The following is a 19,604-nucleotide window of genomic DNA, read 5'->3' on the forward strand; positions in this document are numbered from 1 at the left end:
AATTTTTACTCGGCCAATACTCGATACCCGGTTAGTATTAAAATGTTTACTCGGCCAATACTCGATACTCGAAGTGTGTGTGGACCTTCATATATTACCCATGTCGTATACCTAAAACCTAATATTATTAGATATTATACGATTATTTTTAGTGGTGGCGAGGGAGAGGTAGGTAAATGTTGGCCATAATTATAGGCCACCCCAATTGTGTAATCCTAGCTACGTGCCTGTTTTGGTGAAAAAGGAAAATGTATACTTACTTTTGGCGGAAGCTATGCCCCGTTGTCAGAGGGAAAACATTATAATTCACCTTTAATTACCACCGACGCACCCGCCAAGGCATTGGCGTTGGCTACATACATGAAATATAAAAACCTATTTGTTTTTAACTTTTTCTTAAAAATTTCCATATAGGCATACTACACATTCCACGGTGGGGAGATAAGGTCATAAGGGTAGATAGTACTCACAGATCAATTTTCTACTGTAGAAATAGTTATGAAAAAAATGAAAAAAAATGATATCATAATATGAAATTGTGCAGTACATGAATTTGATATTTTACCTAATATTTACAATAGCCTTTTATAGACATTAAATAATTTTCAATGATATTACGCTAGTAAATAGGTACCTAAGTAAAAAATCTAACATTGAAATATTTATTCGAGGGGCTATACGAACTACAAAGTCCGAAAATAATTAAGCCAACAGTATTTCATCCGAAAAGTATTTTGGCTGAAACGTATTTTAGCTGTCGGGTCAAATATTATAGGCCGAAATATTTGTCTCCTAAAATATACGGTCAAATAAAATACAGTCTGTTGAAATAGTTATCAGCCAAAATATTTTTCAGCTAAAATATAACCGGCTGAAATATTTGTCAGCTAATATATAATTCTGCTAAAATACATGTCCGATAAAATTATTTTGGCTAAAAATTAAAATGCGAATCGAACCCAATATTTCCCGATTTTTATGTGCGGGACATTCATTCTACAACATTTTCTGCAATTTATATTTTATAATAATTTTTGAAGATGGAGAATTTTCACTATTGAAATTTATAACATAACATTATTCTTAGTTAATTGGTATATTTTGACGCACATGTCTGAAATATATATGTATTATTGAATTTTGAATAGTATTTAATTTTCAGTATAATATAGAATTATTTTTATTGGTATTTTTATTGGTTGAGTAATTTTGGAGCATATACATATATTCATTCTGTCATTTATTTGTGGTACATGTATCTTATATACACTACATAAATTGTGAATTTTATAGGTTTCTTTTTGTTTATTAAACAATCTCATCTCGGTAAAATATAATCAAACGTAAGACTTCATGCAAATGGCGTTTTTAAATATTGAAAATATGTAACTTTCACTTATCTATACAGACTTTATCATATAAAATAGATAACCTAACTATTTTTTAATTATAAGTTAGTGTAGGTATATATATATATACACATATACCTACTGGTACTAATAATCGTATAATATATATTTGAAAACTACAACCAACTTAAAAAGTGAAAAAGCGGGTAAGTGGATGTCGCTCTGCTGCGTAAGTACAATAGGTTACAAGTAGGTCACTGTAATGGATGGTGTTAAATTTGAATTCAATGATATAATATCATTGTATACAAAAAACAATTCTGATGAGACGAATTTTCAGCTAAAGATAATATTTTATATTGTTTTGATAACAATTGATATTATTATGATTAATACGGTAGCCGGTAAGTTGAATTATTATTCTTTTTACCAAGGTACTTATGTCAATAATATACGTCTTGAGATGTTTCCAGTAGTCAGTATCCACAAATAATAATTTTGAAATATAAGACGAAACTAAAATCGTTCCTCTTCGTTTAAATATCTAATTTCATCCAAATTTTAAAATATAATAACAATAAGAAAACTGCGTTTTTATATTATTTAGATTTTTAGATTACAGAATAACCTACTTACGTGGGACCTATTGTTTTGAATTTTCAATCCTTTTTGGTGGGTAACGACGTTAAAAAGGTTGGGGAACGTAGCGGTATACCCAATAATATTATTCGGTGTTGGTGAGTTGCGGCCCAATCCGTAAATAACGTACGAGTTGCGGCCATACAATAATCTATATATTATATACTATATGTCTATATATATAGTATATAAACATCACAATATTACGTATCTTATAAATAATAAAAAATAAAAGTATTGGTATAATACAATAATGATAATAATAATGTCAAAAAATTAAAAGTATTCATGTATTAATAAAAAAATTACCTAATAATATTGTATAATGTCAAAAAAAAAAAAAGTTGTGTAAAGTTTTTTGGACAGCTTTTGAACGTCCCATCGACGTATATTTTCTTTACGTCACATAGCACTTTTATATTTTGTGCCGTAGAAAAACCAACTATCGAATTCTCTTTATCATTTACAAATAAAAACTGTTCACCAATGTTGGTTTTAATTTCCATATGTAATTCTTCAATGCAGCTAGGCAGAGGGGGATGCACAGATAGACGGGCGCGATGAATAATTATGTCGAATTAATGATAAATCATTGTTAGTCAAAGTCGGTATATCACCTTGTTTCAATTCCGAGCGAATAAGTTTTGACGGTTTGCAAGAAATGTCTACCAAACCTTTTCTTTTCAAAGAATTACTCATTATTTGCCTATTTAGAGCTTTTTTGTCAGGTTCGCTGTGTTCGTGATTTGTGTTACTCTCAACTATTACATTAGAAGGTGATAATTTAATAAAGCACTTACAATTTTTGACACAGCAAGGCCACCGCTGTACATCATCTTGTAGTGTCTTATGGAAACGGAATTTGTAGCCTTCGTAGATAATAAGAGGCTTCGATTTTTCACTATGTACAAATTCCATGACGAACTATATTAAAATACGTATAATATATTATATAAACTATTATACACACGAAAAAAACTTATACGAACAACGATTGATTTCGGAATGAATACGCATTGACAATTTTCATATTGCCATTTTAAATTATCCGATTATCTTAGTTATAAGGCAGATAATACGATAAAGCGATCAATATTATCTTTATCATATTATACAAAAATATAACTTCCCAATTTCCCATACGTGTTGAACATTTCGTTTATCGTTATTCGGTTATCGCTATGTATATCCAACACCGCATCTGCCAGGTGCATAAGTAATAGGCAAGGCTGGGCATTAACGAATTAAAAGTTAAAATTAAGTTAAAACATTAAGTTAATTAACTCGTTATTTAAGCCTTGGTAATAGGCATATATATATTATATAGGTAAGGTACATAGGTAATGATAATTACTCGGGCCGTAACTAACCTATACCTAAAATATTATCGGGCCGGAATTCACTGGTCTCCAACACCGGAAACGACAAGTCGGGCCGCATCTCACCCACAGACATATTATTCTAATAGATTTAGATTCAAATTCAGAGTGGAGCGATAAATGTATTGATTTTACAATGATGTGTTTTTTTTCTGTATGTAATCATATTTTAGAGTGCTAAAAATGCTTCAAATTTCCACTTTGACATCTTTTCTGGTAGAATAGTGATTAGTGAATGAGTGAATCTAGTTGATACTTTGAGAAATCAAAAGTAAAAATTGGGGGAAAATGGGCAGTTATTACGTTGCAAAATAAGTTTTCAATAAAATAAATTTTGTTATTTTTTGTAATTCTGCAAAAAACCATAATCGTAGATAATAGGTATAGGTAGTTATTTGACATTTTACTGATCGTTAGTATCAGTATTTTATATACTTACATGATATCATTTTTTAAATAGTTTGACTTTTTATGAGCTTTTTTAGTGTTTGACATTTTTTATTTTTTAAATTTATTTGTATAATTATCGATAAAAAAATGTACGCTCGGTCAAAAATCTTTAAAATATAATACAATGTTCCTCATAAGTTGTTAATACAGGAATTAAAAAAGTTTAAGGCAAAATCGCACAATCATTGTTTTATATGCATTTAAAGTTGACATTTTGACGAAATTATAGATAGGTATTAGTGTATTACCCATTTACGAGTTACGACTTATTTAAACAAAGAACAGGTAATGATTTTATTATTTGGTTATTTTGTATTGAAACTTTCAAAATATTATTCATGCGGGGGCCTTGAAATATTTATGTTTATTATTATACTAGCTGTCCCCACCCAGCGCTGGTCTACGCTGCCTATGCCAAAGATTAGTTAAAAAAAATATGTATTTATTTAAAAAATGTATAGACCGTATTCCTACGGCCTGATAGAGTGTTTTGTGCCTTCGTATATCCTGTGCTTTATTGTTTGTACAAAGTGTTAAGTCGAAAACTGTGTTTGAGTGTCTCTAGCAAGTCAGACACCTCAAGTGAAAATTGATTTACGTGCAACTTAGTCACTTATATAGGTAGACAATCCGAGTACGTCGGATCGCGAACAATATGGAAGCAGTATATCAGGTAGGCAATCGACCTGCGGTGAATTGGGGACACGACGATGAGCTACAGACTTACAGTAAGTGCAATTTAGCCACCTAGGTAGGAAATCTAAACCTTAATACTGTGCTCATTAAATACTCGTAATCCTTACAATTATTGTGAATAGCAAATTGGTCAACCATGGTAACTATGCATAAGTAAGATCGCAATGATAAAATCTTTATTCATTATCCGATCAATAATCACCGAGTTAATTACTTTTATTCGAATATCCGTGTTGGGTGCCAAATAATGCGTGTGCCACGGAAGGAATTTCTATCACCTACTATATGGCCTATGGGAAATTATTGATATTTTAATTTATATTATTATATCAATTAAAAACTAAATCACAAAATTACATGGACTTTAAAGTTTAAACCAAAGCAAAAATAAAAATAGTTAGTATTTAACATCATCCATTGTTCACTGTGACTCACTTGTAACCGACTGTACAGCAGAGCAACACCCATTTACCAGCTTATTTTTTCATTTTCTAGATTGCCATTTATATGATTGGTCAAGCCTAATTTGGAAAACATCAATACGCTCCTTATATTCTTTAAAATCTATGCAGGTAACGCAAATGGCGTTAAAACACGAATTTCCATCTTTTTTTTTGAGCAATTTTTAACAGCATTTTCGATTCTTTTTTTCTAAAATGTAACTTACCGGTGCAGTGAACTTTCTAGTTTAGTTTTGAAATTTGATTAGAAATCCTTCCGCCGCATAATTCAAAAATATGTGAAATGTGTATGGAAATGATGGCCATCAACAGGTGTTTCCTGCGCCTAAATTCGAAAATAATATACATTTTCAAAAATTTTTTTTTTCAACATATAGAACTCCATTTATTAACATATTTTAAATTATATATTATTTATATATAAATATATGATAAAATGTGATAGCCATCTCATAAATTAAAATTTAACACATCTATTACAGTGAACTAATCAATGACGAGGTACCTCACGTCTTGAGTCTCGATCTCTACTGTAAGTAGTTACCTACACTTGCCAGTTGCCACTGTTTTTTTTTTTATTGGTGATATTTCTATATTATGAATTATGATAATTCTTTTATGAAAAAATATTGCTCCATAACTTTTATGTAGATATTATAGTTATGTATATAATATTATGCAACATAATCATTTTATATAAGAAATTTTATCTAGCTAGAACTTTATAAAGTACATTTTTTAATGTATTTTTCAACTTAATTGATGTAAGTGTTTTCATATATTGAATAGTTTCAAAAACAAAAACCATACCTAATACAATACCTTTTATACAGCACAATAATTTTTTTTATAAAATCAATTTCGATTACCTATTAAATTATAATATTTAAAAAAATACATAATATATAATATATTAAACTATTAAAGTGGAAATTCTTACTGATAATTTATTTAAATATTATAAAGATAAAATATATTCGAAAATCATTACAATTGGCTTAAGCCAATTCATATATTATCCTATATTTCTAAAATCTGACCTATAAACATATTACTTTAATGTTTAGTATAATGACTATGTAATGAGTTATTTAAAAATTCATTTGTCTAACTGAAGGTTTTTTAAATTTGATTTATGGCAAATTTTGTTAGATTTATGAATTTTGTATTACTTTGTTAATACAAGTAAGTAGGTACCTACATTGTATAATATTTCAAATGATTTTATTTTATATTGTTGACATAATTGTGAGAACTTTATAATATGGTGCTTACAGTAGTTTTGGGCCCCCTTTTTTATTTGATAGCTCTCCTACCAAGACAATTAGTAACGTTCATAAACTAAAATGTATGCATGTATAATTAATATAATATACATGCATGCATAATTTCTTTTCTTTTTGTACTATGTATAATATTATTATATTTATGTATAATAATAAAAATAATAATCACAATACGCGATAAAAATGTATAGGTACATAATAATATATTACTTAAATTATCGAATTATTTTATTATTAATTCTGTATCAACATTTGAAGCCATTTATTGTTCTGTATACCTACCTATAATTAGACTTAATGATTTCAAACGGTTTTCAGTCATAGTACGTACTTATATTATAAATTATGGTTTATACACGCAAATGTAAAAAAATGTTGCGTTCTTATGTTACATTATGTAATAACGCAAAGTAATATTTTGTTTATTTTTGTATGACATATTTTAGAAAATTTTTGATTTTATGTAGAAATTCAAATAAAATTAAAAAAACAATAGTCCTTTGGCAGAGGCCTTACTTTCAAGGCCTCAATAATTATTGCAAAATGTCAGGAGGTACCCAGGAACACTAAGTACCTACCTCTCTTTGCACATCACGTCTATGGCTGTGAGTGTATCGTATAAAAACAATTAAAACCATAAAATAAGCATTAGTTTATAAAATATAAGTAGATAATACTTGTATTGTTTTACAAATTATTACCATGCAAATAATTACTATTCATATAAATATTATATAATATGATATAACCATTTAGGTACTTTGTTATTAGATTGGTAGGAAGTAGCCAGTAGGTACCTATACTTTAATTTTAATGGTGTAATATACCTATATACTTAACATAATATGTATATTGTATAAAAAAATACGTTGTTATCGTTCAACGTATACATGCAAATAGGTTCATATGTTATGTAGACTCTAATCATTATTATCAATGGACAATTGTTGCATTTATGCGTGTACATAACACTATAGTCTATAACGTGTATGTATAATGTATATATATATATATATTATTTTTATTATTCGCTATATTAGTTTTAATGTGTATATTTGTGTGTGTATAGATACGCATCTACTATAAACTTGTGCGTGTGTATTGTATTTGTAACTGCAATTATTCTACGAAAAACAAGGAACGCCTAAAAATGCTCATAGAATCGATTGTGGTAATATTGAGGGTGAAGCAATTTTCTAAAACGCGTTTTTATACCGCTTCAGTATACAGTAGTGTTGTTTCTTGATCTCTGTTTGCATGTTCACCACCTTTGTTCATCTTTCGAGTTCTTGTGTTCATGTGACGGTTTAAGAGTAGAAAGTAATTTTTTTTTTAAATTCGTGTACACATTATACAATTAATAATTGAATTACAATTATGCCAAATACATAGAAATATAATTTTTTTTAAAGTATAAGTTTTAATTATTATCATAATATTCTAGAACAACTTAAATTCACCAACTATTATTGGTCACCACATAAAAATATTCCACTCGCCAGAACCACAACCAAAGTGATAATCGTACATTTGTTCCTATATATAGCACTATGAAAGAAGAACCGACTAGAGATGGTGGTATCAGGTGGATGTCATGGGTAATTGGCGGTAGCAAGAACGTTCAACGAAATGACGATACTATACCTGGGGTAAAATTATAAACATTATTTTAATATAAGTGCTTTAAATCTATATTTTAACAACGCTAAAAACATGTGTGAATAGTTTAATATGTAATATTGTAATAATATTTAGTAGTAATATTTGTAATATTTTATTCTATCTAAAGATTTAGATTTAAATTAAAAATTCTAGTTCAAATTAAATTTTAAAAACTCAATTGCAATTTGATAATATATATATTTATTTTAAGTATAGATAATACACACACACATATTATATAGATTCTAATTAAAAAAAAATTCAGAACACATTCGTAATTCACTGATATAATGATTTATAAATATGAGGTATAACTTATAAGTTACACGATTTTAATGGTAAATCAATAATAATTAAAAAACTTTTCTGATAGGAAAGTGAATCTAGTTGGTACTTTGGGGGATCAAAAGTAAAAATTTCCCAGTAGTTTTCAAAAACGACGTGAAAAACAAAAGAAAAATTAAGGAAAACGGGAATTTTTACGCAAAATCTGTTTTCGAGAAAATCGATTTTGGTTTTTGGTGTAACTCTAAAACAAATGACCGTAGGGACATGAAATTTTGACTGAATGTTTATATTAGCATTTTCTATACACCATAAAATGTTGAAAATATTTTGACTCTTTTTGAGCTGTTTTCGGACATTGTCAGTTTTCAATTTTTTTAGTTTATTTTTCTATAAATATCAATAAAATTTTATCTGTTGAGTAAAGAAGCTTAAAAATTTAATAGAAGGCTCCTAGGTTATTGTTTCAAAGACAGATGAAAAAAATTAAAAATCCTTAGTTACAGTTTTTATTTATAAGCATTTAAAGTTAAAATTTTGACAAAATACTGAAAAATCACGAAAATTAGCAAATTATTTTGAGTTGAGAATTCATACAAATTTTTCTTTTCAAATCTAAGATTTGAAAATGTAATATAAGATTACTCATATATTGTCTACCTTTATCAAAAAAAAAAAATGTCTACAGGAAACTTAGATTAAATTTTTATGAGCGTATGAAATTTATATTTTTACAACATTTGATATTCACTCGATTTCTCATGTAACAATTTTCTTATTTTATTGTAATTAAAAAACGAATGACTGTAGATACTTGAAAATTTCACTGAATGTTTATATTAGCATTTTCTATACACCATAAAATTTTGAAAATATTTTGACTCTATTTGAGCTGTTTACGGACATTGTCAGTTTTTAATTTTTTTAGTTTTTTTTCTATAAATATCAATAAAATTTTATTTGTTGGGTAAAAAAGCATGAATATTTAATATAAGGCTCCTGATATAACGTTCTAATAGCAGTTGAAAAATATTAAAAATACATAGGCACAATTTTTTTTTTTTATAAGCATTTAAAGTTCCAATTTTGACAACATTTATCAAATTTATAATTTATTAATTATTTTGTAGTTAAAATTGTATAAAATGTTTAACTTTTATGGCTAAGGATTGAAAATTTAAAACAAAGCTCCACGTAAATAGGTTATATATAAATTACTTTATTCACAATAATATCATCAAATATACTTGGTAATATCATAGGCTGACTGACCGTTTTCGCTCAGAATCGTTTTTCTTATACAATGATATTATATCATTGAATTCAAATTTAATACCATCCATTACAGTGACCCACTTGTAACCTACTGTACAGCAGAGCGACATCCACTTATCCACCTTTTATACTGTTGAACCTAAATAAGGGCTATTGATTTTTACTTTTTAGCATTTATATTCATATTTAATCTGTTTGGTGAGCTGGGTCAGTTTAATTATCATAATATTGTCACGTTAGCTAATGCTCAATAACTATAATTGCTGCAGAGTGCAGATGAATTAATTTTATTTTTATTTTTGTGTTGCTGTGAATTATATTTATCTTGTACCTTTTACCATTGTCCATTTATACAACAACCGTTGTTACGGATCAGTTTTTAATTTTTTAAGAATACACGTGCACGCAATAATGCAATTTACATATTCAAACACAATTATAAATTTTCACACAACACGCATCACGTGGCTAAGTAGCTTGTCAGTATTTGCTTAGCGATCACGACCACTGATGTTCGATCTACTACACCACAACACATCCAGCTGTTCTTAAATTATTTTAACTTCTAGCCTTCTAGGTGTTAGTGATGCACTGATGCGCACGAAGCAAATTGGTGTCCCGGCGTATAACACTGCACGCTTCCGACCCTTTCAGATTCATTAAATTTGTATTAGTATTTATTTTTTAAAATTGTATTTCCGTTGATTTAAATGATAACGATTAACGGCTATACCACGGGTGTTTTAGTTCTGCGAATTTTTCATTGATTTTTATTATTTTTCGGAAATTTAATACAATATTATTGTAAATATTATACCTACCTACCTACTCTATTGCTATAGATATTATTTAGTTTCAATTGGGTTTTTCAAGAGTTGAGCAGAAAGCATTAAATCGTGGTGGATCGGCATTTGGCATAATAGTCATTTGGCATATAGTTATTTGGCATATAGTCGACCAAATTAATCAAAAACAATGCATTTATTGATTCATTTAATTCCACTTAGTAAATTGTTTAATCATGCTAAAAGTATGAAGAGAAGGTTTATAGAAATAATCTAACAGGTATATTAAGAATTAACATTTTGATCAAATTGATACCTACATATTTTGATAAGCATAGTTACAAAAATGGAATTGCCTGTAAACGCTTTATACATGTTAGTGCTAAGTAGCCCAAGTTCAAAACTTGAAAAAATAACTAAGGCCGGCCGCACGCCAAAAGAGCAAAACTGCGAACTAAAAACAATTTGTTTTGTATATGCGCATATCAGTTAGTCAAGTCAAGGCAAGACAAGACTAGACAAACATAAAAAAATACACAAACAGTTACCAAAATGTCATCTGACGAAGAGGTTGCAGTTTGTCTGTGGTACACTCTACAAGAGTTAGAGAAAAAACAGACAAAAAAATTATGGGTTCATCCATTAAATCAGAAACGTATAACTCATAATGTGATATTTTCTTTATTATGTGAATTACGTGCTGATGAAAGTAAATTTAAAAATTACACACGTGTTAATATTGATACGTTTGACTTTATTTTACAACAAATACAAGAAGAAATTAGAAAACAGGATACTCATTTTAGGAAAAGTATTTCTCCTGAAGAAAGACTGTTGCTTACATTAAGGTAAAAAATAACATTTTTTGTATTAATAATTGAAATATTTATAAAAAATGCGTACATGATATACATATAATATTATTGGAATGTATTGATACATATGATTATTAGAATGAATTATTACTGTTCCCTAGTGAAGGTGAAGATACGTCTGAAGCAAAATCTTGATAAAATGCATTGACATTCTGTTCACAAATTTGTCTTGCAGTATATGGATATGGATTAATGTTATTTTGCAACGATACTCTCTGGGTTTATTGATCTTGTTCATCGAGATAATTGTTTAAGGTTGTTAACATATCATTTTTAAACCGACGTTGATTTTTTTCGTTGAGCTTATTATAATCAGGAATTAAGCTCTTAAAAAATAATAATTCTGGGGGATCTTCAAAATGTGTTGGCTTATTTGTCCTAGACTTTAAAAATTCGATCATAGGTTCAGCTACTTTTTCACTCGCAGTCTTGTACTCTTTTTTCTTTGGTTTTTTAAACACTGGTTGTCTGAAGTCTGGTTCACTTTCTGTAATTATACTTTTTTCTACTGTTGTGTTTTCTTCTACTTGTGTTACATTCTGTTCTTCATCTGATTCTCTGTTTTCTTTTGTTTCTTCTACGTATATGTCACTTATATTACTAGCCATTTTTTTGTGTTGTAACATGAAGTCCGTCAAAAAACTCATGCTTTCAAATAAATACCACTTTCTTTTTTTTGAACTAGCAGATCCTGATTTTTTATTTTTAAGCTCCCGAAGTTCTCTTGCAAATGAATTTCGTAGACTTGTCCACTTACTTTTACATATTGATACTAAAACAAATACAATTTTCTTTTTAGTTTTTTGTCCTCTGGAGAACGTTTTCAACGCTTGCATTATAATCTGCGAGTAGGAGCTACTACAGCAGGTAAAATTGTTAATGAAACGTGTAAAGCAATATGGAAACTCCTATCACCACAATTTATGCCTTTGCCAACTACTGAAGATTGGTTAAAGATTGCAAATGGATTTGAAAAATGTTGGGATTTTCCAAATTGTGTCGGCGCCATCGATGGTAAGCATATAGCCATTCAATGTCCACCCAATTCAGGATCCGGATTTTTTAACTACAAAGGACACCATTCTATAGTTTTACAAGCAGTAGTTGATGCTAATACTAAATTTATATTTATTGATGTTGGGGATTTTGGTCGTAATAGTGATGGAGGTGTTCTTAAGGAATCAAATTTTGGAAAATTACTAGAAGCTAATAAATTGCTTTTACCTCAGCCAAGAAAAATAAATAAAGATTTAGAGTATGAATTTCCATTTGTTTTTGTCGCGGACGAAGCGTATCCTTTAAAACCAATTTAATGAAACCATTTGCACGTAGACCACTTACAAATTTAAAGCGAATTTATAACTACCGGCAATCACGAGCGAGGAGAATTGTGGAGTGTGCTTTCGGCATATTAACAAAACGGTTTAATGTATTTGAGAATAAAATGTTGGTGCAGCCTGATAGAGCTACAATTATTACACAGGCTGCATGTGTACTTCATAATTTAATTATTGACAAAGAAAGTGATATTATTCAAATCGATATTCAAAATGAAATAGAAACAACAAGTTCACTACCATATCAAGAAGTCAATAGACCTACAAACCACAGACCAACAAGAGAAGCAATTAATATACGTGAACAATTTATGCAATATTTTAATTCAGAAATTGGATCAGTTTCTTGGCAAAATGTATATATTGTATAATCATAATATATTCACCTATAATTATTAGAACTATATTATATTTGCCTATTAATATTATTAATTATAAACTAAATTAAATTATATTATTTAATTGTTTATTTATATTTAATAAGTATTATTTTTTTTATAATATAATAAAATCATGTACCTAGGTCCGTCCTATATATAATAATAATAATAATAGGTAAATAAAATATCATATTATCATATTATCACTACACTATGCAATAAATAAACCATATGGAATAATAATATTAAAATAATATATAATACAATATAATATATAACATAATTTATTTGATATAATTACCGTCACAGTTCATTTCCAAACTAATTTCTTCCCATAATTTATCCTGAACCACTCTGTTGCTATGATGTTTGTCATTGTAGTCAAATATTGATGGTCTTTTTTCCACTAGACTTACCAATAGTTCCCTATCACAAGCCATTGTTTTTTAAAATTACAATCCAATTTATGTATAATTATTTAAATTTAAATATTTTATAAAATTGTATTTTATATTAACAATTTTTCGTTCGTGTCTTAGCGTGACTGATGAAAAATGGATACACTTCAGATGGTAATAGTCATGACTCATGACTAATTGTGTTTAAAGCAAAAACGTTTTGTTTTGACTATGTCTTATCAGTGTGTGTATGCAACGCAATTTCCACTGTTCTATTTTTAACAAAACCGTGTTAGGCTGACTAACGCTGCTTAACGCAGTTTTGCTCTTTTGGTGTGCGGCCGGCCTAAGGTATTTATGAAAAGTGTACAATCAGAATTATTAAATTTTGCTTTAAAGGAGCACACAACACAAAAAAATGTTCTTTAATTTTTTTTAAATGTAAATTATTGTAGCTATGGTTAATGATTTGGTGAAAATACGCTTAAAAAAAAAATGATTACTTTAAGATATATTATAAAAAATGTAGAATAGCCGCGTGACGTCATTAGGCACGGCTCATCGTAATTGCCTATCTTAAACGTATGAAAGTTCCTCGCTTTACACAACAATTTACCAATCTGAAAATTTTATTTTTGAAATTTAGTTTACATATAAATGTGTAATTTTATGTGTTTAAGACGATACAAGTATCAGCAATTCAATATAATGTTTAATTTTTTAAATATTAATAAATCTTTAAAGTGATATTTTTGTTAAACGGCACGTCATGGCCATTCAAATATAAAATAAAAATAAAAATATATCTCTTTTAAGATTTTTAATATTTAAAAACTATACAACGTTATATTGAATTTCTGATACTTGTATCGTCTTAAACACATAAAATTACATATTTATATGTAAATTAAATTTCAAACAAAAATTTTTAGGTTGGTAAATCGTTGTGTGAAGCGAGGAACTTTTACACGTATAAGATAAGCAATTACGATGAGCCACGGGACCAATTATGTCTCGCGTCTTTTTTCAATTGCTCATAACTTATCGAATAATGTGAGTAGAAACGTAAAATCTATACCATTATTCTTAGAATTGAACATTCTTTCAAATTAAAAAAACTTTTTTTTGTGTTTTGCGTTCCTTTAAGCAAAAGGAATACGATTAAAAACGATTACATGGTTACAGTGTTGGCACTGCGGAAATTCCCAAAATCAATCCCGGCCCCCGGGAATACCAAAAACTGTCAAAAACGATGATTTTTAAGTAATTATTTTAGATAGTCACGTCTCTATATTTATGTATTTTTCGCATGAGTTAAATATATAACTACCAACTATATTATAAAATCCTACCATAATACATTTAGCACAAGATAGTTGTTCATCATTAGTCCCAGTTAAGATTTTTAGCAGAAAAAAAGTTTTATGTTGTTCAGAGTAAGTAGAAGTGTCAAAATTACGTGGCAGGGGGGGATTTGGGTGTCGTATCCCTCCCCCGTGATTATTTTTTAAAACTGGAAAACCATATTTAAGTACTTTGTTAACTATTAATATTATTAATTATATATTATATTATAACTAGGTACTATAGTATATTTCATAGAAATAATACATAAAAACCCGACTACTTTATATGCTAGCTGTAATACATACCTGAGATATATTACTTCGTAATAAACACTAATCGCTATTGACAAATATATTCAAATACGGTATAACAATGCAGTTTAGCTCCCAAGTGATTTTTTTAAAAATTTTTTTGATAACATTTCACCGAATTATGAGTTTAAGACTTAAGAACAATATGATGCAATCAGAATTTGTCAGACTTAAGTTTCAAAGTTATAACCTTTTGAGGTTGTCTTGAGTACTTTATGCCTATGCAGATTATTTCACGAATCTATACATATATTTATTAAAAGTATGTAATTACTTATGACGCATTTATATTTTATACATATAATAATTATGTAGGTACTTACATTATACAGATTACAAATCACATTGGTTGTAGATACTGAGAGGTGATTATGAGTTATGATATAAACCAAAATTTTTTTTTTGTGGTGGGGTAAATGTTTCAATCACCCTTATCCCCCCCCCCTCCGACATGAACAAATTACGCCATTGGTAAGTAGTAGGTACTTATATGGCTGTATATTATATAATTTATATACTACTCAACTACTGATGAAATCTTTTGAGTAATTTATAGATTTCGAGAGGAATTAGAAATTAGACATTAAGTATCGAGTAAGTCACTGTAATCGATGTGTTAAATTTGAATTCAACGATTTAAAATCATTGTAAACGAAAAACGATTCTGAGCAAAGACCACGTCTGTCTAGTAGGTATATTACTATTTACTATAAGTTTATTTTATGATATTATCTAAATTAATTAATTTTACCATTAGTAAAACAGTAGGTTGAATTACTTTTTTACGAAAACAATTCATTTGATATAGGTACTTACTTTAAAAGTATTAAATACCCATGAATAAAATGTTGTACTTTTTAAAATAGTCATAAAAACTAAAATAAAAAAAAAATTGGAAAAATGTATGTAAAACTAGTTTTTGAGCATACAATTATTTTTATTTATTTAGTTATTTAGAGAAAAATCATGAACATAGTACCTATACAATACATGTAGACATTAAAACCAACGAGAGTTTAAAGATTATTACCTACGTCCCTTTCAAAAGCTGAAAGCTTATGCAAAATTTTGTTTTTCTTGTTGTAACTCAAATATAAATAAGTATATCGATAGGTACTAAACATTTTCGTTTAATATTTATAATATCATTTTTTGATATTTTTGCTATTTTTGGGAATTTAAATTTTTAGTTTTTCAATAAAAGTTGATGACAATAAGTGTAATTCTTCTTCAGAACGCTTGAATATATAATACAGGTTCGTCACAAGACACAAGGTATTTAAAGCAATTTAAAAATTACACAAATTCATAGTCACAATTTAATTTTTATAGATATTTATTTTGAAGTTATAATTTTGATAAAATTGGATATCAAATTGGATATTTTTAAAATAATTAGAATAATTTTAAGCTAGGTATTTTATTGTATTTATATCATGAACTTATATTCACACCGTTTCTATGGTATTGATTTGTTATGATTTAATAACAATAATGTATGATATAATAATATATAATAATAATTAACAATATAATATGTGACTTGAGGTTTTTGATAAAAATTAGTTTAACAAACCGTACTACTTATGAAAAAAACAAATTACTTACAGCAAAAATAAGATTGTAAAATAAAAAATTCTAATTTAAGATTAATTTATATATTATTTTCTAATATACTTTTAAGTGCCTAAAAATCCTCATTTAAATAAGTGGTTTAAATCGTGATTTCCCACGAGTGATTCATAATATTATGTCATTCTGATTTAGGACATGCAAGTTCTGAATAAAATCATTAATTAATTTAAGTAAAAAACATATTGATTATATTTCAAATAAATATGCGTTGTTGTTTTATTATTATTATTAAAATTGAATACAACTATTTTGAAATAATCACGTCCGGTTATTCTTATAAAATTATTAATTTTTTTTACGATAAGATACATTATACATTCATTACTCAGTTAAAGATTTTTTGTTGCGCTACTGGATTTATAATGATTTGTATTCAGAAATTATCGGCACTTTCTGACTATAGATTTTTAATTACGTCATAATATATATTATATAGTCAAAACAAATTATTTGTCTAGTATATTTCTGAAAAATGCCAAACATTTCTTGTATTAATAGTATTTAAAAATTAATAATTATACCATATACTTCAGTATACTTCAGTATATGGTATAATTATTAATTTTTAAATACTATTAATACAAGAAATGTTTGGCATTTTTCAATATAATATATAGTTAATCTAAATAATGTGTAAAAATTGCATATTTACGCATTCAATTATTATTTATATATTACTTATAAATACATTAAACGTTTCAATTCAGAATAATGTTGGAAATCAGGAATGTTTTCAAATATTTTACTATAAGATTCCCGTTTAATATATGTAGGTACACTAAACAATTTTTCTGACGTTTAATATGTTGTACTTATATACAATATACATGTTGTATTATCAAAGTATAATGCAGAACCACTATAGCAAGGTTTTTTATATTTTGAAAGGTGAAAGTATACAAACCCTTTTTATAAGTTTAATTTTGAATTTTTTTGTGATGAAATAGGTACATGGATTTTTTGTACCTACTACGAAGAGTTTTGAAAACGATATAAGATAAAAATACTTATTAATATGTCACACACAAATAATTTTGATATCAATAATATTATCATCGTAAATATTTGAAACAAAATATTCTGATCTGACATCAGTTTGCTACAGTGCAGCTTCGCGCCCTTACCTATAATTTTTAAATTTTAAGTTATCGTAAAAAAATGTGTGCAAGCCAACATTCCGGAATGTTAAAAATTGTATTGAATATAGTAGGCACATATTATTTTATTCAAATGTTTCGATAAAATATCCAAACAGACATAAATATGATACGCATGTTTTATTCAAATATTTGAAGTCTCTTCAGAAAAAACTACATAATTAATTTATAACTAAAAAATCAAAATGAATCCCTGTCTTGTAAGTGAAAGTCCTTTTCTTGTGTTTTACCTAAATTTAATTTAAAGTTATGAAAATTTCTCATTATAGGTTAATAATTTAATGTCAATATAACTATTATTATTTGTAATCAACTTGGAAAATTCAACCCATATTAATTTACTGTTTAATCTTAGTTGGTTTTTATTAACTCGTAAAGTACTGACAATTTTAATGCGACAATCAATTTTTTAACATTTCTTCAATAATTATTTTTATGATACATTTTGTAGGTAGTCATCACATTTGCTGCTTCAACTTTTATTTTCGAAGAAAAAATAACATATTTCCCACGTCTATTATTATTAAAAATATGTACCGTACTACTTGTGTTAAAAATTTTAAATACATTTGAACTAAATTATAGTGCATCATTTACGAGTACCTACCTCCTACCTACCTCCTATATTAGAAAAATCTATTTAAATTGAGTAAAATAATAAAATATTAAAATAATAAATGTAAATATTTTCGTTTTTTTTTATCGTTTTACCTTATAGTTTGTGTCATCAAAACCAAATATGACATTCAAATTAATATTAAATTGAATACGCATACTAATAATATTTAACGTATACAATAATCCAATCGTTTGAAGTCAATGTATTTGAGCTATTTACATTTTTTGTTGTCAAATGACGGATACATTAAAAATAAACGTAATATCGTTTATATCTTCTGTTTTTTAATAAGTAATATCATATTGACACACAACATTTTACAAACTATCAAGTTTTCGAAAAAGGGTTAAACCTATAACGTATAGGTATTATAGGGTTGTTTTATAATAAGCCTATGTCACGTTATGGGTTGGTTGTTCCAAAACGATATTTTATTCATGGTTTACATTCTTTTTAAGCCGTGTTTTCCATTTTTGTTGTATAGAAGCATCGTTTGTGGCAGCTGATTCAAATGAGAAGAATACACGGGAGTAAAGTTGGCGGTACAGGCCGTATGTTGTCGTCAAGTGAAAAACTTTGCCTCACACCACTTATTTTTCGTCAGAGTTCTACCGTTGACGGGGACGTATGTTTGTTGACGGATAGCCCTTACAGAATTTTGAGAGTAAGTAATATAATATTATATATGTAATTATTAATTATAATAAAATAAAATAAAGTGCTTAATAATAATAACTGTTAATAAAAAAAATATACAAAACCTAATTGGTAAGCAGTATTAAATGTAATGCTCGCATGATAAGAAATTATCTACCCATGTATAATATATTTTGATTTTGTATAATGTATATAAATAATAATTAATATACGTAATTAAGACCAATATAGATTTTTAAAATTCTATTGCAAATTTTGTTGATGTTTTGGATGTTTGGACAGTAAGAAAATTAATAATAAAATATGTTATACCTATTAACGTGATATAAAATATAAAGTTGAGTGTTGAATTAAAAAATACTTACGGATAAATAAAATAGGTAGGTACCTATAGGTAGATATACGCATTTATTTTGTTATTTAAAACGTTAATTCTTTTTCAAGTACATTTATATTATTAAATAATTTCTTTTTTTTTTTTTGGAAAATAGTAACGTATAAAATAAAACAAATTAAACTGACGTTTTTTTTATTTAAGAAATAGCTTTGTAACAATATATCCCAAAAGTGAATATATGGAAATATTTATTCATTTTCTCAGTTTTTAATTATACTTATACC

At 27.2% G+C, this 19,604-nt stretch overlaps 2 protein-coding genes across 4 annotated transcripts in view; both read left to right on the top strand.

Annotated features, from left to right (window-relative positions):
- The first annotated feature begins 4,313 nt into the window (after positions 1-4,313).
- The window catches only part of LOC132943535 (transient receptor potential cation channel subfamily A member 1), a 45,598-nt gene continuing 30,307 nt past the window's right edge, over positions 4,314-19,604 (top strand). For 2 of the 3 annotated variants that reach the window (XM_061012576.1, XM_061012577.1), the window contains exons 1-3: positions 4,314-4,545; positions 7,807-7,909; positions 18,811-18,990. In XM_061012576.1, coding sequence (XP_060868559.1) covers positions 7,811-7,909; positions 18,811-18,990 — 279 coding nt within the window. In that variant the 5' untranslated portion in view covers positions 4,314-4,545; positions 7,807-7,810. Of the gene's footprint in view, positions 4,546-7,601; positions 7,910-18,810; positions 18,991-19,604 lie in introns of those variants that run through there. The other variant, XM_061012575.1, reaches the window with a different exon arrangement.
- LOC132943799 (putative nuclease HARBI1) lies at positions 10,741-12,585 on the top strand. Its single transcript, XM_061012904.1, has 2 exons — positions 10,741-11,115; positions 11,942-12,585. The coding sequence occupies exons 1-2, from the start codon at positions 10,820-10,822 to the stop codon at positions 12,453-12,455; spliced, it is 810 nt and encodes a 269-aa protein (XP_060868887.1). The 5' UTR covers positions 10,741-10,819; the 3' UTR covers positions 12,456-12,585.

The sequence above is a fragment of the Metopolophium dirhodum genome, chromosome 4, assembly GCF_019925205.1.
Source record: "Metopolophium dirhodum isolate CAU chromosome 4, ASM1992520v1, whole genome shotgun sequence".
NCBI lineage: Eukaryota > Metazoa > Arthropoda > Insecta > Hemiptera > Aphididae > Metopolophium > Metopolophium dirhodum.